This window comes from Pagrus pagrus (genome assembly GCF_965226575.1).
Source record: "Pagrus pagrus genome assembly, chromosome: 13".
Taxonomy (NCBI): domain Eukaryota; kingdom Metazoa; phylum Chordata; class Actinopteri; order Spariformes; family Sparidae; genus Pagrus; species Pagrus pagrus.
The window spans coordinates 14,640,879-14,661,512 of NC_140197.1; the positions used below are offsets into that span (position 1 = coordinate 14,640,879).

At 41.4% G+C, this 20,634-nt stretch overlaps 3 protein-coding genes across 5 annotated transcripts; all 3 read left to right on the forward strand.

The window, feature by feature from the left end:
- Positions 1–8,711: 8,711 nt before the first annotated feature.
- ppp1r27a (protein phosphatase 1, regulatory subunit 27a) lies at positions 8,712–11,027 on the forward strand. Its single transcript, XM_084370570.1, has 3 exons — positions 8,712–9,457; positions 9,557–9,707; positions 10,212–11,027. Exons 1-3 carry the CDS (start codon positions 9,022–9,024, stop codon positions 10,330–10,332), a joined length of 708 nt encoding a protein of 235 aa, XP_084226696.1. The 5' UTR covers positions 8,712–9,021; the 3' UTR covers positions 10,333–11,027.
- Positions 11,028–11,921: 894 nt separating this feature from the next.
- Positions 11,922–15,958, forward strand: mcrip1 (MAPK regulated corepressor interacting protein 1). 2 transcript variants are annotated; one of them, XM_084372395.1, is made up of 5 exons: positions 11,922–12,015; positions 12,714–12,807; positions 13,024–13,142; positions 15,002–15,106; positions 15,203–15,958. In XM_084372395.1, the coding sequence occupies exons 2-5, from the start codon at positions 12,800–12,802 to the stop codon at positions 15,265–15,267; spliced, it is 297 nt and encodes a 98-aa protein (XP_084228521.1). In that variant the 5' UTR covers positions 11,922–12,015; positions 12,714–12,799; the 3' UTR covers positions 15,268–15,958. The 2 variants fall into 2 exon arrangements, with proteins under 2 accessions (XP_084228521.1, XP_084228522.1); XM_084372396.1 differs by having other exon boundaries at positions 12,767–12,807.
- A 569-nt stretch (positions 15,959–16,527) lies between these two features.
- On the forward strand, positions 16,528–19,626 carry alyref (Aly/REF export factor). Of its 2 annotated transcripts, none has more exons than XM_084372254.1 (6): positions 16,528–16,894; positions 18,327–18,485; positions 18,605–18,752; positions 18,884–18,947; positions 19,029–19,221; positions 19,321–19,626. In XM_084372254.1, exons 1-6 carry the CDS (start codon positions 16,655–16,657, stop codon positions 19,333–19,335), a joined length of 819 nt encoding a protein of 272 aa, XP_084228380.1. In that variant the 5' UTR covers positions 16,528–16,654; the 3' UTR covers positions 19,336–19,626. The 2 variants fall into 2 exon arrangements, with proteins under 2 accessions (XP_084228380.1, XP_084228381.1); XM_084372255.1 differs by lacking the exon at positions 16,528–16,894 and adding an exon at positions 16,918–17,869.
- The last annotated feature ends 1,008 nt before the right edge of the window (positions 19,627–20,634 follow it).

Below are 20,634 nucleotides of genomic sequence, written 5' to 3' on the forward strand. Positions count from 1 at the left end.
AGCCGATAATGAAACTAATTGTTAATTGCAGCTCTAATTTGCACTTTGCATTAAAGGTGTAATATGTAAGAATTGGCCACCTGCTGAATTCATACTCAAAACACATACAGTAAGGGGACAGTACATCAAAGTAACCACTAACTGCAGCTTCTGTTAGCTAGTGAGTTCAGTTAGCCGTGCAGCTAGCGGTCTGGACTGGGAACTTAGAGCGCTGTGGAAGTTTTGGTCACTTAACACTGCTAGCACAGGAGCTTTGGACCTGGAGGGGTCGAGTGAGCTGGTTAGCATGCTAAATATGCTCTGCAACACAATACAGAGATGTCAAAACTGTTACTCCTTCACATTCTGTTGATCATTTTAGTGAAGTTTTCAATGTATATACATATTGCACCTTTACAACCATTTGACCTTGGTTAATTTAATTCCTGAAATTCTATATATTTCTTTCCTCACTATTCTGTACACATATACTGTATAACTACAAATATATGAGCACCAAGGTGTAGTTGCAGTAGTTACCTCTACCAAGGAGGTTGTGTCTTTGCCCATGGTTGTTGGTTTGTGAGCAGGATAACACAAAAACTACTGAACGGATTTCCATGAAACATAGATGGAGGATAGATCTCGGCCCAGAATAGACCCCGTCAACTTTTGGTGTGGATCCAGATAAAGGGATTTGTTTTTCTCACTTCCTTTTACATTGAGGCATTTTTGTTAATTTCTTAGGGAGTGTAATTTGATTCAGACCCAAATCACCTGAGACATGCAAAAGCTATCATCATTCAGAGCTGTTTCTTGTGAGAGCCCCAACTTTATGGATTTGTGCACCTTTAACATATTGAAAGTTATTTTTTAAAGATGAGTGGTTAGAAGCTTAAAGTCAGTCTCATAATTACCTTACAGACCTTACCTCAGATTTACAGACTTGTTTCTGGTCACAAAGATTTGGGTTACATTAGAAGTGAGTGTGTGTTTATTCAGACTAATGTGCATTATCTCAAATTCATCTGTGTTTCAGGTTCAATGTGAATTTTAAAATTTTTAAAATCATTAATTAATGCTGTAGCTATTATGTAGACCTAAACAATAACAGGTGCATCCTGGTGGGGGTGAGTGCACTCTGCAGGCTGCCTGCTGGGAGTGTAAATGTGTGTTTTGTTCCAAGAGAAATATAACTGCTTGTACCATGCCCAAATGTTGGCATAAGAAAGGGCAGGGACTTTGAACCCATGCCCCTCTCGGCTGTACATATCTCCTCATAAACACTTCACAGTCTGATATTTTCCAGTGACCCATGGAGCCTGAAATTAAAAGGCTTCCAGTAGAGCTCAGAATAAATAGTCCCTTGAGAAGCATCAAAGCTTTTATAGACAGTTGAGAATAGTTATTGGAAGACACTATGAACAATGGCCCATTGTGAGAAGCTGTTGCTGATGAAGTTTAAAAGAACTGTTTACAGAGGTAAAGGCAGTAAACAGGCGCTGCAGCTGTCTGGGGCACAGTAAGGGAACGAGGGCTCGGACTTAGCACAGATGGGAGAGGGAGTAGCACCCAGGCTGTCTGACTGTTTGTGTGAGGATTGGGTTACCTTAGCCGAAGGCTGCATCCGTGGAAAAGGAGGTCGGAGGTTAAAAGTTGTGCATATGTGAGCCTAATTTGTTGAATGCCTGATTGCACAATGAGGGCGCGCGTTTCAGTCAGTGGTCATTGAGTGAACCTCCTCCTCCTCCTCCTCCTCCTCCTTCACTGCGCACTCTGACCAGGCTGCACAAGGTTACAATGAATTAATTTCCTGGATTTGTGTGAGCTTAAGCAATGAAAGATGGAGGACATGGAACAGGTGGACTTACCGAATCTAACCTTTACTCAGTATATGAAGGACAATGGAGTAGCAGTCTTTCACACAATGGCATGCCTGAGCTGCCTGCAGCCTTTATACAGCACTGGGAAATGTGGCTGCCTGGCAACGACAAGAATAAAACATATACTGTATGTTAATATAAATACGATTACTACTGGATCTTTTCTTCCATCATTTTTACCACCAGGAAGCTGCGATGTCAAATGCAGTGCTGGAATCTATAAACGCCATGTAAATAATTACTGTTCTACAGTAAAGTCAATGTACTATTGAGCAGACACACACCTATACTGCTCTCTACTGCAGGTACTCGTCTTTAATGTCCCAGCACGACTCTTTAATGAGCCTGCGGCAGTGAGCGGTATGTAGGAAGACAAATGGGCCGTGAAACACCATCCCTTTGATAAATAACTCACAATTCATTCTTATTGTAAGTCAGCTGGAAGGCTTGGCATTGAATTGAGGTCATAGTTTGCGCATTTTATCGACCAATTCACAATTAGTAACTGATATTCTCCCAAAAATTCATGATATTACAAGCAGTGATTACCAGCGTGACAGTGCTGCTGTGTTCTATTCTCACTGGAGGTCATTATAGGAGAAGGTGATTGGTTTATGTAACTACTTATCTGTGCAGCACATTTGTCTGTATCTGATTACTTCCTGGTCTTGTTGCATTATGTATGATTGATTGACCTGCTAATAAAAACACTATATATCTGGTTGTGTTTTACAGCTGCCCATATAAATAAAAATGCTTTAATAAAGAAGAAAAAAAATATTTGATTGAACACTTCTCATCATTGTATCTTTTGATGCATTGATTTTTTTAAATTTGCATACATTTAATTGGTAATGAAATCAATTTAATTTAATTTTAAAAAGAGCAGAAACATGGGGGAGATGTTACATAACAATAATAACCTTGAGAAAAAAAATAAATGAATAAATTGAGGCAGAAGTCTCTAACATATTGTGTCATCATGGTAGTTTATAATTGTGTCCCGGGATACCTTATTTTCCTCTGAGAACAGCTTGTTAATTCAGTTATGGAAAAAATAAATATTTCCGAGTTTATAATATTACCTCACATACAATTCTAAGTTTGAATTTCTTCTCCAAAACTACAAAGTGCCCCTTTAATATTAAATATACTGAATAATATTCTATTTAAACGTGTAAAATTAAATTAGGCCACCACTCCCATGTTTAACTGTTAGACAACATGCATCACTCATTATCCTTTTTGCAACACTGTGAGATCCAGCCATTATAACTGAGACTAACAATGTCCAACCAGTCTAAAAGAAAAAGGGTCAAACATATATTATGAATACCATTTTGAATAGCATGGTGTTTCAAAGAATTCACTCAGTGGTAATGAATATGGACCATTTCCCATGGAAACTATGCGCTCATGACTGGGAGGGCTCAGCAACTTAAGAGTCCAGAGGCATGGGAACCACGAGGGCCATGCCATGCATGTGGGACCAGATGGCCGTTGGGCTCATTTTCAACAGCAAATGGCTCAATTTACTTTTGCTTGGCTCGTCTAATGTGCTCACTTGGCTCTGTGTGGGGGACTTTCAATGTTTGTGAATTCTCTTAACGCAGAATGATTTTGTAATCTACTAGCACTCGAGGGTCCACCAGGAGCACTGATGTAGGGTGTTGTTACCATTCCCTGGTGTCCAGTATGTTATCTAGTGTCTATATTCTACAACTACTAAGCCATTAACTGAGTGTTTTCACTCAATAACCACCGAATAAATAAAAAAAAACAGCTTAGTTTTAGGTATTTAAAAGATTTGAAGCATTAAAGTAGCCGAAGTGAGAGGTGAAGGTCTAAGTAGGAGAGATGACTACCACAGGAAGAACCCCACCTCCAACATAACTAGTTTTATAAGTAACAATCAAACCCATAGTCAATAATGTTGAATACACAGCAAAATATTCTTATGTATACAGTGTTGGGATCTTGGCTGGATAATTTATTGTACCAGATTGGAGCTCCTGTCGCCTCATTTGGCTTTTGCACTGAGGGACAAGACAGCCAGATCCCTCAGAAAACACGCTCTTACAGACTCAAAATAAAAATTTTAATTAAATCTATTAGAGGAGATGCTGTAATTGGAAACACTGAAGCTTCCATCAACTCCAACTGCTGTTGTCAGCAATAGTTCATCTTGCATGTATCAAATCAGGTAGGTTTTGATTTGATTTTGATTTCACAGTTTGTGACCTCACAGATGATGTTGACTTCTGTTGACCTCTGCATCATTCATTTAACATGAATTGGTTGTGATATCATTATAATCCATTTCTTTTCTGCTTGTAGAGCCATTTTCTAAACTATATTTAAACACCAGTCAGTCAAAACAATTAACATTTACATTTTGTTGGAGTGCAAACAGCCTGCTTCTCCCTGCTCCACCCACTCTGACAGCAGGGGGCACCACAAATAATACTGTATAAACACAGTCATTTCCCACAAATAAAATTTTTAGCTGTAATTTCACATGAGAGCTTGATTATTTTTTGGCCTAGGATATTCACACGTATAAAAATATAAGATTACCTTTCAAACGCTGTTGATTGTGTGGTATACCACCTAAAAAGTCGTGGAAAGAGTGGAGTTACCCTTTAAGATTGTAATCCATGTACTACAAGCCACTTATTTACTATCAATAATCAGTAATTAGGATGTTATTGAGGAATAACTCTTGTTGCTTAGTAGGTGTAGAATATAGTCATCCAGAGGCATTCATAAGTGCTTAATAATGACTGATAAAGAGTCAATATGCCACTAATGTATTATGATAATAAGAAGCTAGCTAATGGTTAATATGTGTACCTTCTCATAAAGTGTTACCAGGTTCTTCTATTAGAGATCTACAATGAGACAAATATCGTTTTCTAGTTTTAAAGAGTGCAGACTGAATATTAAGGTCAGCGTGCCTCATTTAAACTCTGAATCTCTGCTTCCCAACATGGAACCAGCTCCACAGCTGCAGGCGTCTGATGTCCCTCTTTCTCACCGAACGACAGAGGATTACAAGCTCCAGATTTAGATTCCAACTCCTCTTTTTCAGCCCAACACGCGTGCCGTAACCGGATACTTTTCTAGCCCGAGCGAGTAGCTCATCTCCCGCTGGGCCCGTGTGGGTCCAGACAGAGACTAATCCCTCCAGTGATCCAGGTGTGCGTGTTAAGAAACATATCACCGCTCCTGTTGTCACCCATGGGACCGCATGTGACATCAGGGTGGTTTCTGGGAAAAAGGTTTAGAGAGCCTCTTGAGAGGGGCAGCGAAGACCAGGTGGTGTTTTTGTAGAGATGTGCCTCCTGTTTGCTCTACTTCTGTTTGAGATTCCTGCTAAGAGTCCTCACAAAGCTGTGAAACTACAACACGTTCATTCACACATATTGATTGTTCTGACTGAATTTTCTCAGATACATCTGACCTGTGTCACACTGACCTTTTTAGACGTCAAAGTTTACGAGGATGGCAGCCTGCATTCACAGCATGCTATACGGACAGGACGGTTCGCAGCTCTTATTTTTAGGCCATGGAGTCACCAACCTGAATCCTACCTGCATCACGAGAGCCAGTTGAGTGTTAAGGAATGCATAGCTGGCTTTTTTCTAACATGTATAGCCGAGTGATAAGCCTCAGTGACAGGTCGCTATTAAAATTGTCATTCTTTTGGTTTTGGCTTCATGTGTCTGTTTGTCCTGTATTGTTTATCCCTGAATAACTTGGCGCACGGAGCCAAGGAACTGCAGCAAAGTGACGCAAATGGACCGGTGGAGCCCATTGACAGACTGTCAACGGTATTTTGTTGATAATAAGTCAATAAGTAATAATTTGATATGAGACAAAATTCATATTGTAGAGTCAAACTTGTGTCCATTGTGTTCATGTGTCCATATAAAAGTGAAAAAGAGTTGTGTGTGTAAGCAAGCATGCATATCAGTAAATGCTCCGAACAAAGTAAATAAATGGTGGGCGTTTGCCTTTACTCTGTCAACTACTTGTTGTGATTTACATGTTCTCTATGTTCAATGAGAAATGTGTTTCCTGTGTGAACTCTCTGAACTAGGGAGCTGCAGCAGGAGGGAAGCTTGAGAAGAAGAGCGCTCAGGTGCCAAAAATCAATCCTACTGACGCTGGTATGGATTGTCGAAGCAAGACTGAGTCGATCTGCCCACACAGCGGGCTGCAGCTCCCATTGAGACCACTGAGGTCACTGAGGTCATGTCCTCTGTATTTTTTAGCTATTTTTTCAGGGAATGTGAGTGTTGTTAACATCCCTTGGGGGAGTTTACATCCCGCCATTAACAATTAGCAATTAGTGGATGTTTTATAAGCTAATTCCTGCACCCTTTGTTCCCCTCCCCTATGTTTGTTGCTAAAAACGCAAAAGGCCCTCATCTAGAGCCACTGTTTGGTTTGTCCTTGTGGGCCACTGTAGAAACACGGTGGACTCACTCCCTTTGTGTGAGTTTGTTGTGATTATACACTAAAGAAATCTTCATCATGTTTAAACATTATTTATAATTATGAATATTATATTCCATTTCTTCTGATAGATCCCCTCAAATCCTACATAATGGACCTTTAAATCTGACTGTCTAAAAAGGGCTTGGTAACTATATCTAGATTCAATTAAGTCTCAGATTTGGCCCACCAGGGAAAAAATTGGGCACCCCTGCTTTAGACACACTGACACTACATACATGGTCCTGTATAAATAAAGCAGGCATCCTTGCAACACATGCTTGGGACCATATGGACTAACTGAAAGGTCACACTGAGGGAGCTGATATTGTTGCAAACAATATCTTTGGCGTTGTTCCACACACCTGAGCGTTTTCACCCCTGACTTCTTGGTAATCTGACAGATCATAACATATACCCTGAAGGCCTGCTGGGGAGGGGGAGGACAGCATGGCACTATGTATAGCAGGAAGTCCATAACGTGTGAGACCTCTCTGGCATTTGACCGCAAGAGTAGGCCTTAACACCGGGCTGTGACAGAAAAAACATTTTCCCCACGCTGAGGCTCTTCTGGTGGGGAAGTCGCTGTGGAGAGGAGCGATGGAATCTGGAAGGAGTATCACCGTCGCTCAGGGACGCCCCTGCACCCCCTCAATACCATATAAGAGACTGTGAAACCCGATAGCTGCTTCTAAAAGACTCTTCCTCAAGCTGTGAACATTCAAATACTCTCACTCCAATTTGTCTAGACATTAGCTCTAAGCCTCTTTCCCCCCGTTCCCCCTGTTTAGAGACCAGTAGTGCGGGGAGGTGATGAATAATAAATCGTGTTGTTATTCAGAGCCGGGGTCAACTCTTACCATGAGAGAAATTAATTGATCATTTCCTGCTGGGACAATCTGAGTCATGTGATCTGCCTCCTCTGGTTATATAACACAGAGCTGGATATATGTATAAAGTGTGAAGTTGTGACGATGAAGATTGTTGAGCAGGTTTGAGCATGATTGGATGTGCAGCAACGCATTAGAATAGCTGCAAATTGCAAGAGAGGGGATCAGTTTCTGGGGCAAGGTCATACCTTAAGTGTTTGGAGTCATGGTGAGAAACAAAAACTTGAGGATGGCAGCTACGCTATTTCCTCTGTCACATTGGCAGCGTCTGTGAAATGCCCAAGTCCTCTTCCAAAGGTTTTGAGAACCAGTAACAACCAGCTCGGCCCATCGAACAAGTCAGTCAGGGAACAGCTGGTGCCACCAGAACAAAGTTATAGCACCATTGACATGTACTCGGCGACAAAAATCTGCTATTTTTATCCCTATTTTGTAGGATTTTATCTGTATCTGCATCATATTTTTAAATATTTTGTCATTTCCAATGTTTCCAAAGGTCAGTTTTGTAAATAGACTTCTTTCTGGCAACCATGTGACTTTTCAGTGGCATTTGAGGGGAGAGGTTACATTTTAGTGGCTTTGCCCCCTCAGTTTGGTCCTGACTGCACTCCCACACGCAGCCTCCTCAGCAGACAAAGTTTATTGGTGTATCTGATGCAAAGGGCAAGTGTCACATGACAGACCTGCAGGTCAGCCGGGAACACGAAACAAGCGGTTCTCAGAGGAAAATAAGGTCCCCAGAACACTGTTTGAAACTAGAAAGGTGGCAGGGTCCGCCACATATAAACAAAGTAAAACAGTATGAAATTGTGTTTTCCTTTAAGGTCAGTTTGTTTATTCAGTTTATGGAGTCGTGAAAACAAAGAGAGTTTGTTTGTTTAGTTTGTTTAAACTCAGTCAGTGACGATCCTTCTTAAAAGAGTGCGTGTTTTTGAAATCAACTCCTTACGTCTTTATTAAGACATTATTGCAACATCAGGAATGACGTATGCAGAAACAAATCAACAACACATGCCAAAAGGAAATCATGTGCCATTGCTGTTTGCTGTTGTTTATGTGTCCCGCCATAAATCTTTTCCATTAATAGCACCAAAATAACGTCACGCACAGAAAACTGACATGTATAACTGCTTAGAAAAGCTCAAAATAGCAAAATAACTAAGCTCCAAGTCTTCTACACATTCCGGCCAAATGCAACTGTGATAATAATCATTGCTGTTTAGATGTTTATGTGGGAAGATGCGTCTCAAGTCAGACTCAAAGGGAACATTTTGGTTGTCAACATTTTTTATGATCTGGGGGTGGGTGCCGTGTCAGAGGGCATGTGACTGCACTGGGGGAGTGGCCGCACAAGGGCCACTCATTTCTAGGCTGAAGTCACTGGATCTTAGGCCCCAAAATAGCCCGACAGAGGGTATATAGGGCTCCTCTCCCCGCTTGCCCCATCAGACAACGGTTCTGTGCAACAGCAAACACACAGTGTGAAAAATAATTCCAAACTCAGATGGGAGAGACTCTCAGCGGGCGCGAGAAAAAGGAGCGTACAAGCTAAAAGAAGGATTGAAGTGTTTGTACTCTACAGCCACAGCAGGAGACAACCCCAGCTGGAAACTAAAAGGATAATAAGCAAGCGAGGAGGAGGGTGAAACGACCCAGAGCAAAGGATACTGCTCTTTGTTTGGATTGGTGTGTTCTCTCTCTTGGATTTCTCACTTCCCTCCTCCCCGGCTCACGGCAAAGGGGGAGGCAGACTGGCAGCCACCGCAGGGATGAAGTACAACTACCATGTGCCAGTGTCAACGTACACGCGCAGCTCACAGTACACACCAACGTACCACACACCGTCCTATTACACCCCCTCACACTACACACCAACGCACTACACATCCTCATACACCTCCACGACAAAGTACACGCCTACGCAGTACAGCACGACACACTACACACCATCGCGTCTCACGTCCACCTACAAGGCCGCGTCAACGTACGTCCCTTCGTACAGCAAGGGCTCACGGTACAGTTCGACACAGCGCACGCAGGCACAGGAGCGTCCTGCGCCCGTGATCCCTGTCACACCCGCAAAGAGGACTGTGCACTTCCCCAATGACATCATCTTCCAGGATATAGTAAGGCGGGGGGATATGGAGCAAATTGGTCGGTTCATGAGGGCGAGGAAGGTGCGCGTGGATACACTCTTCCACTCAGGTGAGCAAAGTCTCCAGTGTTTACTTTGAAATGAAGGAGAATAAGAAATAGGCCTAATGTCAGTGCTGCAGCAGAGGAGTGACGGAGTCTTGTGTGCAGGTATGGCGGCACTGCATGAAGCTGTGCTGACAGGAAACCTGGAGGTGGTGAAGCTGCTGGTGAAATATGGCGCCGATGTTCATCAGAGGGACGAAGACGGCTGGACGCCACTTCACATGGCCTGCAGCGACGGCTACCCAGAAATTGCCAGGTGACACATGACTTTTTAAGCTTTAGGTCTTGACTTGACTCTACTTGCTTCGTCAGCACGGAAAATAAACCTTATTCCTACAAAGCACATCTTTAATTTTGATACAGCACAGATAGAGGCACGTGAAACTGAAATTTTGCTATGCTGCATGCACATATTAACTTATTGCAGTGAAGTGTATCTGGATTTGACACTGGTAGTTTGGCTCTGAATACTGAAACGTGAAACTGTGACATAACCAACCAACACAATACACAAACATGGTATTCAGCAGTGAGCATAAAGAGATTAAAACAGGGGAAAATGTCAAAATATAGATATTTTGTGTTTAATGAATGTACAATACATGTAGTTTAACGAATACCGCTGAATTTTGGCAGTTCTCTGAAACGGTAGAAAATTAAAATGAATAAATAAAAAGATTGGTCGCAGTATTGATAAACTGCACCATTGTTCTTTATATCCGAGAACTTCTGTATAACGATGCTCTGCTTCATTCTTCAGGTATCTGCTGGCGATGGGAGCCAGCACAGAGGCAGAGAATGAAAGTGGAGAGAAGCCTGCAGACCTCATCGACCCAGACTACAAAGAGCTGGCCAAACTGTTTGAGGCAGGCTGTGTGTGATTGAGCACCGAATGGACCCAGGAGAGAAAGAAAGAAAGAAAGCCGAGCAGACACTTGGAGAGGAAGAGAAAACATATGTAAAAGTGTACAGTATCAAAGAAACTTGTAGCAAGTTGGAAGAAGAGATAACGTCATCCCACTGATCCTGTAAAGCAGGATGGTGGTTCTGATGGTCACTTACAAGAGCGCAGCACAAGTTGATATGAGATTATTATTTTTTTAATAACAGCTTTAAAGCAGTACTCCATCCAGCTGTATTTATCTTTTTGGTTGTTTTAATCTAATTTTGTTTTACTTTATTTTGTGCATTGTGTTTTTTTCATAGCGCAATCAGCAGATGTCTCCCTGTCTTCACTCTCGACCTATGTAACGCAATACCAACAGTGTGTCCCTGAATCAAAAAGTCATCTTTGCTTGTGCGCACAGTTCATTTCTGAAGAAAATGACCTGATACAGTTACATATCTTCACTGCTGGGCAGGAGGATCAGCCATTGTAAATATCTGATACTCTATTGGTCAAAATATCGACTTTATCCTCTACAAACTCTTCTAATGCTGCAGTTTTATCCCCTGATGTATCGCTGCTGTTTTCTGTAGTAGAAATACGAATGTCAGCAATGAAAGTCTTATACTTTTCTCTTCAATAATTATTTTTGTACGTTTTCATAAATAAAGAGACTTTTTATAAATATGACTGAGTTTCTTTTGTATTTTGTGTGTGACAAGAACTGGAGACCACCATCACTTCAAGATGTAGCTTTTCAGCCATCCTCTTTATTTAGTGCAATATCACTATGTACAAAGGTTTTTATACCTGCGTGGCAACCTGCAGAGCAAATTGTGATAGCAGGCCAGATAAACTGGAATGAAAATGGTTACAAAAGACATCCTGATGGATTGTTTCCAGACAAACGTGGAATAAATAAGGAATATATGGAATAACAAAAAACATAACTGTAATGTTGTATTTTCATTAAAGGAGAGATTTTGGAAAGAAGTAATATGAGAGTAGGGGAAAACAAGACAATGTAAATCAATGTGTGTGTGTAAAGATATTACTTTGGCAAAAGTGAAAGTCATCCATACGAATAGTTGCCTACTGAAGTATCTGATATTAAAGGTACTTAAGTATAAAAAGTAATTTCCTGGCAATTAGGTATGAAAAGAACATTCAAACAAAACATTCTACATATATTTACGTGTGTATATACTGTATACTACTGGTTGACCAATTATCTGGCTGGCTGAATATTGATTACTTATTGTATTATACCATCTGCAAAATAACAAGTAACTAAAGTAATCAAATAAATGTAGTGGAGTAAAAGTAGAATACTTGCCTCTAAAATGTAATAAAGTAAAAGTAGCCCTCAAACTAGTAGCCTAAATTGTACAAAAATAGCCTACAGTACTTGAGTAAATGTACTTAGTTACATTGCAACAGTATGTGTGTGGTGATTATTATTATTATTATTATTATTATTATTATTATTATTGTTAAGGTTGTTGTTGTTATTATGTAAAGCAGTGTAATATTTCCTGTGTTGTGGATGAGAGCCTGAGAGCTCTTTCACTTCCGTGTCTTTTACCGGAAATGATTGGTTGGCATTGGCAACGTTTTAGCCAGGTCTGACGGCGTACAGTCTCTGAATAAAGAAATTGAAAGGAAGGGCCACAAAAAGGTTTGTTGAATAACTTAACACTGTGTCCTTTACTGGACATTTTTACATTTTTTAATAACTGCACCGTGTGTCTTTGTAAATATTATCTGGGACCAGTAACGCCGGCAAAATATTAGCTGGTTTAAGCTAACGTTACGACAAGACAATGCAAATCACCAGCTAGCGAGGCAGCTAGCTAGCTAAAGTTAGCCGAAATTATTGTGTCAGCAAATTTGTAGTTAGCTGTCCCTCGGGTCTCGGCTATAGGGGGATACGAATCCGAAAAAGCAGAATGATTGTATAGACAATACATATTTTTATTCACGGAAATCTGAGCAGTGGCTAACTTACTGTGTTTGGCTCTGTAGCTTGCTGCTAACACTGCTGAAGTAAAAACGTAAACAAAAGCCTCTTGGCTAGCTAACGTCAATATTTGTTCATGTATTCCAGACGCACGACGTACCTTAGCGATATAGATGTTAATTAACGCTTCCAAATATGAGTTAACAACACTCGTATTGTTACTAATGTTACTTTACATCAGAACTAGTCGGTTAATTGTAAGTGACTAATAAGTAGCTAGCGAAATGAACTGTGTGGTCTAACCAGCAGTGACACTAGTTTACTGTTTCCAATAGATCACTTTGGTGTAAATGTAGTTTCGTGTAATGTCATTTAGAAACTGACTTCTTAGATCAAGTGGTTGTTGTAATTGCTAGAATTCAGCTGAGGACTTCTGAACCTTTGTATTCTTCAAATCCACTCACCATAGAGGAGCGAGGAGCGAGTACAGACTGCAAACAGAATGACCAGGTCTGTAACAAGTTGTGGCACACAAGCACAAATGAGTCAGTGTTAATAGTGATATTTACAATTCATTATTTGTAATTTTACGTACTGCTTTGGGCTTTAGAGGCAGACGTGTTTTTTTTTTAATGTGTGAAGTTTAGTTTACAGTAAACAATTAAGTTAAAAGATCTGTGGATGTCTGTTTCTGCTGCTAATGTTACTGTTCTCATGTTTGTTAAGCTCATCTGCTACCAGGATGGTGAATAGTTACAAGCGGACTTCAAGCCCCCGATCCCCTACTAACAGTGGGGAGCTTTTCACCCCAGCACATGAAGAAAATGTGCGCTTTATACATGATAGTAAGTACCCTTTCTCACACTGAGGTCTTGAATTTTCTTTCAAAGTAATTGAAGCATGTTTCCTTTATGATGATCAGAATAATGGACTTATTTCCTGTAGGCTGTTGACATTTGCAGGAACAGCAACAGGAAAACAAACTTTGACCTGTGTAGATTTTTTATATTTGAATGTATGAAATTCATTTTCAGAAATTCTGCACTTTCTTTCCTGCTTCATTTCAGTGGATGATTATTGATACGTCTGTTGTGGATGACTCGCCCTCTCCTGTTCCACAACCACAAAAGTAGTATGTTCAGGCACAAAACGCTTAATGCAGACCAGATAAACAAATCTGACTGTGGTGGGCTTCTGGAGCATATTGTTTATTTTTCATTCTCATGCCAGTTAAATTGGCACATGTAACTGCAGCGTATATCTCTTAAATCGACATTAAGAGATATACTTCTGTTATCAGTAGAGCGGTTGATGCCATAAACTGAACAGAAGCCTTTTGGTACTTTGTGCCATCATCAGTAGAATACCTGTTAAATTCAATAACATGAATGTGTGCATCTTTTACATTAATTTATGTTGTAGGTAATACTAAACAGAACATTGGATCATAATGGACTCTGATTTAATAAGATAAACATATTTTACAGAAGGAAAACAGGTTGTGTATACACTCGAATGTCAGAACACGACTTGTAAAACAACAATGGTATTACTGCTTTAAGCCTGCTGGTCAGCTTTCCCCCTTCACAACACCAGAGGCCACACTATTGTTTGGAAAATTAAGGGAACCACACCTTGTTTATTGTGTGGATTTCAAAGGTGCCCTGTGGAGTTTTCTTCCAAACAAAACAAAATTATGTTACTCCCTAAAACTCATTGTGTGTATTCTTGAGGTCTGGCAAACATGTCGAAAGCAGTTCCTTCCTTTAAAGAAAAAAAGACAGCATTTGCATCTTGGCAAGTTACCGCCACTGTAGAGTAATGGAATAAACTGAAACCAATAGCAGAACTATGTGCCATGCAGGCACTTGCATGTGTGTCCACGAGATAAACAAAAAAAAAACAGGGACCCACCCACAAACATGCCCCATAGAGCTACTAGAGGTCAAAAACAGGGGTTGCACAGGAAACCTTTAAGTCTTGAGCAGTCTAGTGTCAATAATGTAAGTCTGAGTGCCTGGGTTACAGGCTACAGCCAATGAGAACAGCCTCTCCTTTCTTTCTGCCTCCTTCCTCTTCTTCTCTGCTGTCATCCGCAGTAGCTCTTTGAATCCTGTCTTGTCATGAATATATTTGTCTGGAGTGCGCACAGTAACAGCCTACAGTTTCTGTCGTGTAAAGAGACACAAGCTTTTCAGTATTTGTAAATGTGTTTTCCTTGCTGACGTTTTCAGTGTGAAAATAATCCTTGCTGCCCACAATCCTAATCTATCTCTCACCAAATTATTTACTTTTTCTTACTTGTTTTTTATGCAAATCTGCGCTCAAATTTGGACTGCTAAACTCCTGTGTCACCTTTCGCGTGTGTGGTCTTGTAATGTGTGACCCCCTGTCGCTGATCATTCATGAAGTGTGCAGACTGCAAGACTCCCAATGACGAGAAAGTCATGTAGTCTGACCAAGGCATTCATTTGTTCAGTACAAGAACAGGCATTGAAGGCCTTACTTTGAAAAGTGTTTAAGAATTAGTCTACAAGTTTCCACATGCAAGTAAACTCAGATGTATTGATATTGGGACTGTCTCACCTTCGTTGAGCTTATTTACCTTCAGCCTGTCTTGTCAGGCCATTGCTAACGAGTGTGCAGGGTAGGATGAAGAGTTTTTAATTGTAATAAAAGCATGTTGTCTTTTACTCTTTCACAGCCTGGCAGTGTGTGCTTAGAGACATCAGATCAACACAAAATAGTGAACGTAATGACCGTGGACCACAGGAGTATGTGGAGAAGAACCCAAATCCTAACCTACATTGTAAGTTACAGTGTACCTCACTAGTGAGCTGGATTTTATTTGAGGATTAAATTAATCAGAGGCCAGTTAACAACTTGTTTCTGTCTTCTCTTGCAGCTTTCACACCAGTGGACCTGAGTGACCTCAAGAAACGCAACACACAGGACTCCAAGAAGTCCTAGTCTTTCCCATGATGGTCGAGTCGCTTTTTTCCACCCATTATCCTCAAGAACTTTTCCTCCATCAGCCAGAAAGTCAGCCCTGTTGGCCCTTAGCACAGAATGCCAATCTCATTTCCAAACTCTGGACCATAACAACCCCTGTCTCTTTCTTTATTCTCAACAATTGACTAAGAAGAAAAGAAGTGGGATTCCAGGGAGCACAAATTCTCCGGTCTCTTGGTTCATGTTTTCGCAAGTCATAAAAATCTTCATATGTTCATTCTTTATGTGGACGGGACTGATGCAAACTGTCATCAAAATTTGCTGACATCTGATGCTGAGGTACAAACTGTTGACACTCTCCACAGGACACAGAAGACTGCAGTCTTAAATACAAACCCTGTTTTCTTTACTTATATGACTTTGGAGGAAAATGCGAGAAGGGCTGACTTCTTTTTTTTTTTCAGTTTGTTTTGGAAATTAGTTGGATCAGTAAATTGTAGAGGTAATGTAAGGATCACATTGGATACACACTTTATGGGCAAGTTTTGGAAGCCAAATACAATGTAGAAGGCCAACATTTTTATTATAAATTTTCTTGCCCTCAAAAATGGACTTTACTAAGTAGAGACCTCCCCGAGTATGCTGCCCTTGGTTAACTTCCCTCCCCTAAGCCTTGAAACAAAATGTTGAATAAAAGACTTTTACAGTACTCCTGCTTGTATTGATCCTACATGAATAATGTTTTATGGAACGTGGAGAAAGGAAACCAAGAAAAATGTACACTGACGTTACACTGGTGGGAATTTCATAAAGCCAGATAGTTGGGAGAATGTATGCTGTATCCTGCTTGTGCTGATTTTAGACCTGCAGCCAATGATTATATTTCATGATTGTTAATTTTAAGTTAAAAACTTAGAGCCAAAGTTTATATATTTAAATTGCTTGTTTTGTCTGTTGATTGATATTTAGTATGATGCCATTGAAGGATCAAAAAAAGAAAATAATATTCACATTCAAGAGGCTGGAACCAGCTAAATGATTATCAAAAAATAAATTTTCTGCTATTGATCTACTAATTGTTTAGCTCTAATTAAACCAAAAGTTTAAAATATATGAGTTCCTGGAGAACACGGTCCAATCATGCATGCTAATTAGTGCTGATAGTACATTTTGAAACCGTAGAACGGCGTTGCTGTGTCTTTGTCACGCATATTACGTGATGACGTTGTGTTTACGTCCGGTACGCACCGAACCAGGTTGTCTACATACTGCGAGCGTCGGCTCATTGTGTCTTCTCGTCGGTGCGGAGAGGGTTGATCTGTGAAAGGACAAAGAGAGGGACCAATCGAGGCTAGGGTGTATTTTTTTATATTTTGTTGAAAGTTTAGCACTATTGGGGCACATAATGGCCGATAAAATGGATATGTCTCTAGACGACATTATCAAACAGAACAGGCAGCAGAGAGGTGGAGGCCGGGGAGGAAGAGGTCGAGGCCGCGGAGGCTCAGGCGGCGGCCGAGGAGGAGGCGCAGGACGTCTTGGAGGCAGCAGCGGAGGATTTGGAGGCCGAGGCGGCGGATCCGGCCCCATGAGGAACCGACAGAACCTGAACCGCGGTAGAGGCAGACCAACGCCTTACAGCAGGGTATGAGAAAATTTGAGGAATGGGCAGAAAAAGGAAAAAACCTTCGGCAAACCTGAAAATGCCTGGGTAACATCCTTCTATTCTCCAATAGGCTTGCTAGCTAACCATCTAGCCAGTTTGCTAGTCAAGCGAATAAAATGATTGCTATAACCGCTGAGTGTCCCTCTAATGAGAGCCTCGTGGTTTGCGGTTAAGCATTAATGGAAGTTGTATGCATAGTGTGTCCTTTCTCCCACAACCCATATGTCTTGCATCATTTTCCAAGAAGAGTCCCTTTGGAGAGAGTGAGAATGTTAGCCATATTGGCTAACTAGCTAAAGTTGGATCGCGAAGGCCTTGGCGGCGCCATTTTGAATCCAGCAGCTTACGTTAGAGCTAGTCGACCAGTCTATAAGAGAGCTTTCCACCCCAAGTGTCAAAATGATGGTGAGAGGAAACCAGTTCATCGAGAAAGTTCACCCGCAAGTGATTTTTTTTTTTTCTTCCACCACTTTTGGGAGCATAGTAATCCGGTTCAGCGACCAGGCGGCCTTTTGTTCGGGAGTGGCTGGCGGGTTTCACAACAAGGCCTGTTTGGTGGCTTTTCAACCAGTGTGGCTGTTACTTATGGATGGATCAGTGGACTTCAACCCCCCCTGATAGTATTCCAGTTAAGGCCTATCATCACCCCTTGTGTGTGAATGAGTATTTAGACGAGCCTAACACAACCTCAATCAAAATGGCGTGGTCTCAAAATGGACGCTATAAATCCACGCTCGCATAGAGGGGGTAGCGGGCCCTAGTTGTTTTTCCGATCCACTTCTCCCTCATCTAATGGACACTTTCCCTTCATGAAAGCCCATTTCGTGGCTTGGTAAAGAACTTTTGGGCGGGCCGGGAAACATGGTGCAACGCTGGAGGCAACTGCTTCAGATGGCGACTCCCTGTGTACCCGAGGATCTTATCTGGAGAGAGCGTTTGGTGGAGGCACAGATGGCAAGAAAACAATGGGCAATGTTGGTAGTTAGCTGGGGAGGGCAAGTTGTACAGGGGCTAGTACAGAGATTGTGGGTGGGTTTGGGATAGTTAACTGCTCAATTTTGATTTAGTAGTCTTGAGTAAATCTACAGTCACAATAGATGCTGCTAAACCTCATATTGTTTGACAATATATGCATTGTGTGTATACAGAGGTGACTTACAACACATCCCCTTGCTGTTTTAGTTAAATTGTTTGTCATGTGCATGTCCCTCTGTGTATGAACTGATAAACCTGCTTGTAGTGATGGGGTGGGCAGGGAATGTTGGGGACCCTCTTGGGGGGAGTTGTGCACCCTGGCCCTGTTGGAAGTGGAACCCCTGCTTGCCCCAACACCCAGCCGTGTGGACTCTGTGATTGACAGAGGCAGGGGGATCCTGAAGTCAGCAGGTGCGTTCTCTTTCGTCTGTTGCAGCCTAAACAGCTTCCAGATAAGTGGCAGCACGACATGTTTGACAACGGCTTCAGCGGCTTCAATGGTGCTGCTGGGGGCGGCGGAGGAGCTGGCGTGGAAACTGGAGGGAAGCTCCTCGTCTCCAATCTCGACTTTGGGGTCTCAGATGCAGACATTCAGGTACTTGAATTTTCACCATATCAAGGTTTTTTTTGTTTTGTTTTTTTGGTTAGTTGAGCATGTTGAACGGTGTGTGTCACAGGGATGGCTATTAAGGTTTTTTCTTTTTCTGTCCCCAGGAACTTTTTGCTGAATTTGGGACCCTGAAAAAGGCTGCAGTCCATTATGACCGGTCGGGAAGAAGCCTGGGAACAGCAGATGTCCACTTTGAAAGGAGGGCAGATGCCCTCAAGGCCATGAAACAGTACAATGGCATCCCACTTGATGGTATGTTGCAAACTCTAATCATATCAATCATGCTTTGAATTATTTGTGCAAGTGTTCACTTCTGATCTTTTTATCAATGTTTGGTCATTAATTTGGTAACATTACATTTATTATGCCTTTGTCTCTTTTAGGGCGGCCTATGAACATACAGCTCGTCACATCACAGATTGACACACAGAGGCGACCTATGCAGGGGTGAGTCTGGCAGCCTACTGTTCAAGAGACTCAACACGGAAGCACTGTGGACGCAATGTGTGATGGGCATTTTCGTTTCAGTCTGAACAGAGGAGGTGGTGGAGGCATGAACAGAAATCGTGGTGGCGGCTTTGGAGGCATGCAGAGAGGACGTGGAGGAAGAGGAGCAGGTGGTGCCAGAGGAAGGGGTCGAGGCGGAAGAGGAGGCGGCTCTAGCAAGCAGCAGTTATCAGCAGAGGAACTCGACGCCCAGTTAGACGCCTACAATGCCAGGGTATGTTCGGCTGTCATGCATACATACATACAGTGCCAGTGATCAATAAACAAGCTGTGTTTTTGTAGTCGTCTAATTTAATTCTTCTTTTTTTTCCAGATGGACACCAGCTAAGAAATGAAGCTTTTCAACGTCATCGTCCCTTCCTGTCTGCACAGAAGGGTGGTTGTTACAGATGTGCAGAATATTTTACACTCGGTTGTCTTCTGATGTGATTGAAATTATTGTTCCAACCTCTTCTTTTAAATGCTAAAGTGTTTTTTACCAGTATTTTTTTTTTTTTCCATTTTTCTGATGAAAATGGTTTTGGCTGTAGGTAAATGTGAATTGGGTTTTCCCCAGTTCTTTCCTCTACCCTGTAGTTAATGGAACTTGTAATAAAACCTGCAGTGCATATTAACCAAATACCGTCCATGTCTGTTCTCTGTCCATGTGTCTGCTCAACCATCTAACTTTAAGCACTTGTTAAAGTAAATTTTACAGATGCCTTAGTTATTTTGTGCCACATATATTGATGAGGGTTTTTTTTGGTTTTTTTTTGGGTGCATTCATTGTCTTGCCTGGTTATAAACAGTAAAGTCCATAGACCACCACTACATTTACTATATTGTTTTACATAAAGTGATTGCCATTTAGTAGCCAGAGCTGATCTTTTGGAATGAATATTTGCAATTTATGATCCATTTCGGTGGGTTTTTGTTGTCTTTGCAACATGTGTGCGGCACCTGAAAGAAACCCGCTATTAGTCTATTTGTTCTGAAGGGATAGAAAGCTATTGAAACCAATTTGTTTTTACAGAGATAACCAATGAAGTACAATTGACACAAATCTAACGCAAGTAGACAAATGTATAAAAGTATAGGTCTGAGTTTTGTGGGTTAGTTAGCCTAGCAGTCTGAAGAAGCTACACGAGAACAAACTGAACAGAGAATAGTCAAGGATTAACTTTGTGTTTGGTGGCTGGCTGATTCAGCAACTTCACATTATTTATCTGGAAAAAGATATTTCCTGCAGCTGAGCACAAACATGATTATCTACCACTAGATGGCGTCCTACTCTAGCCACCGTATAAAGTCCTATACGTTATCTATACCACATAAGTCGAGATGAGTCTTTAGGCCTACTGGATTTTATAATATACTTGTCACTACCTGCTTGCCACACCTATATATGAACTGAATCGTGCATTGTGTACTTCATCGTTGGATTAAGACCTTCTTCTTTGTTAATAGCCTGCGGGGATGTCTGCTGAGCCAGAACCTGAGCTTAAACTGAAGTGAACAAAGTGGGAAATGTGTGGAACTCTGAGCGTAAAGTATGTGAGCGCAGTACAGGTCTACATGCCCACGCGTGTTGCAAGAAGCCGGAAGCGTGTCTAAAGACAAAAGTTAAAAATGTTAACAAACACAGTTT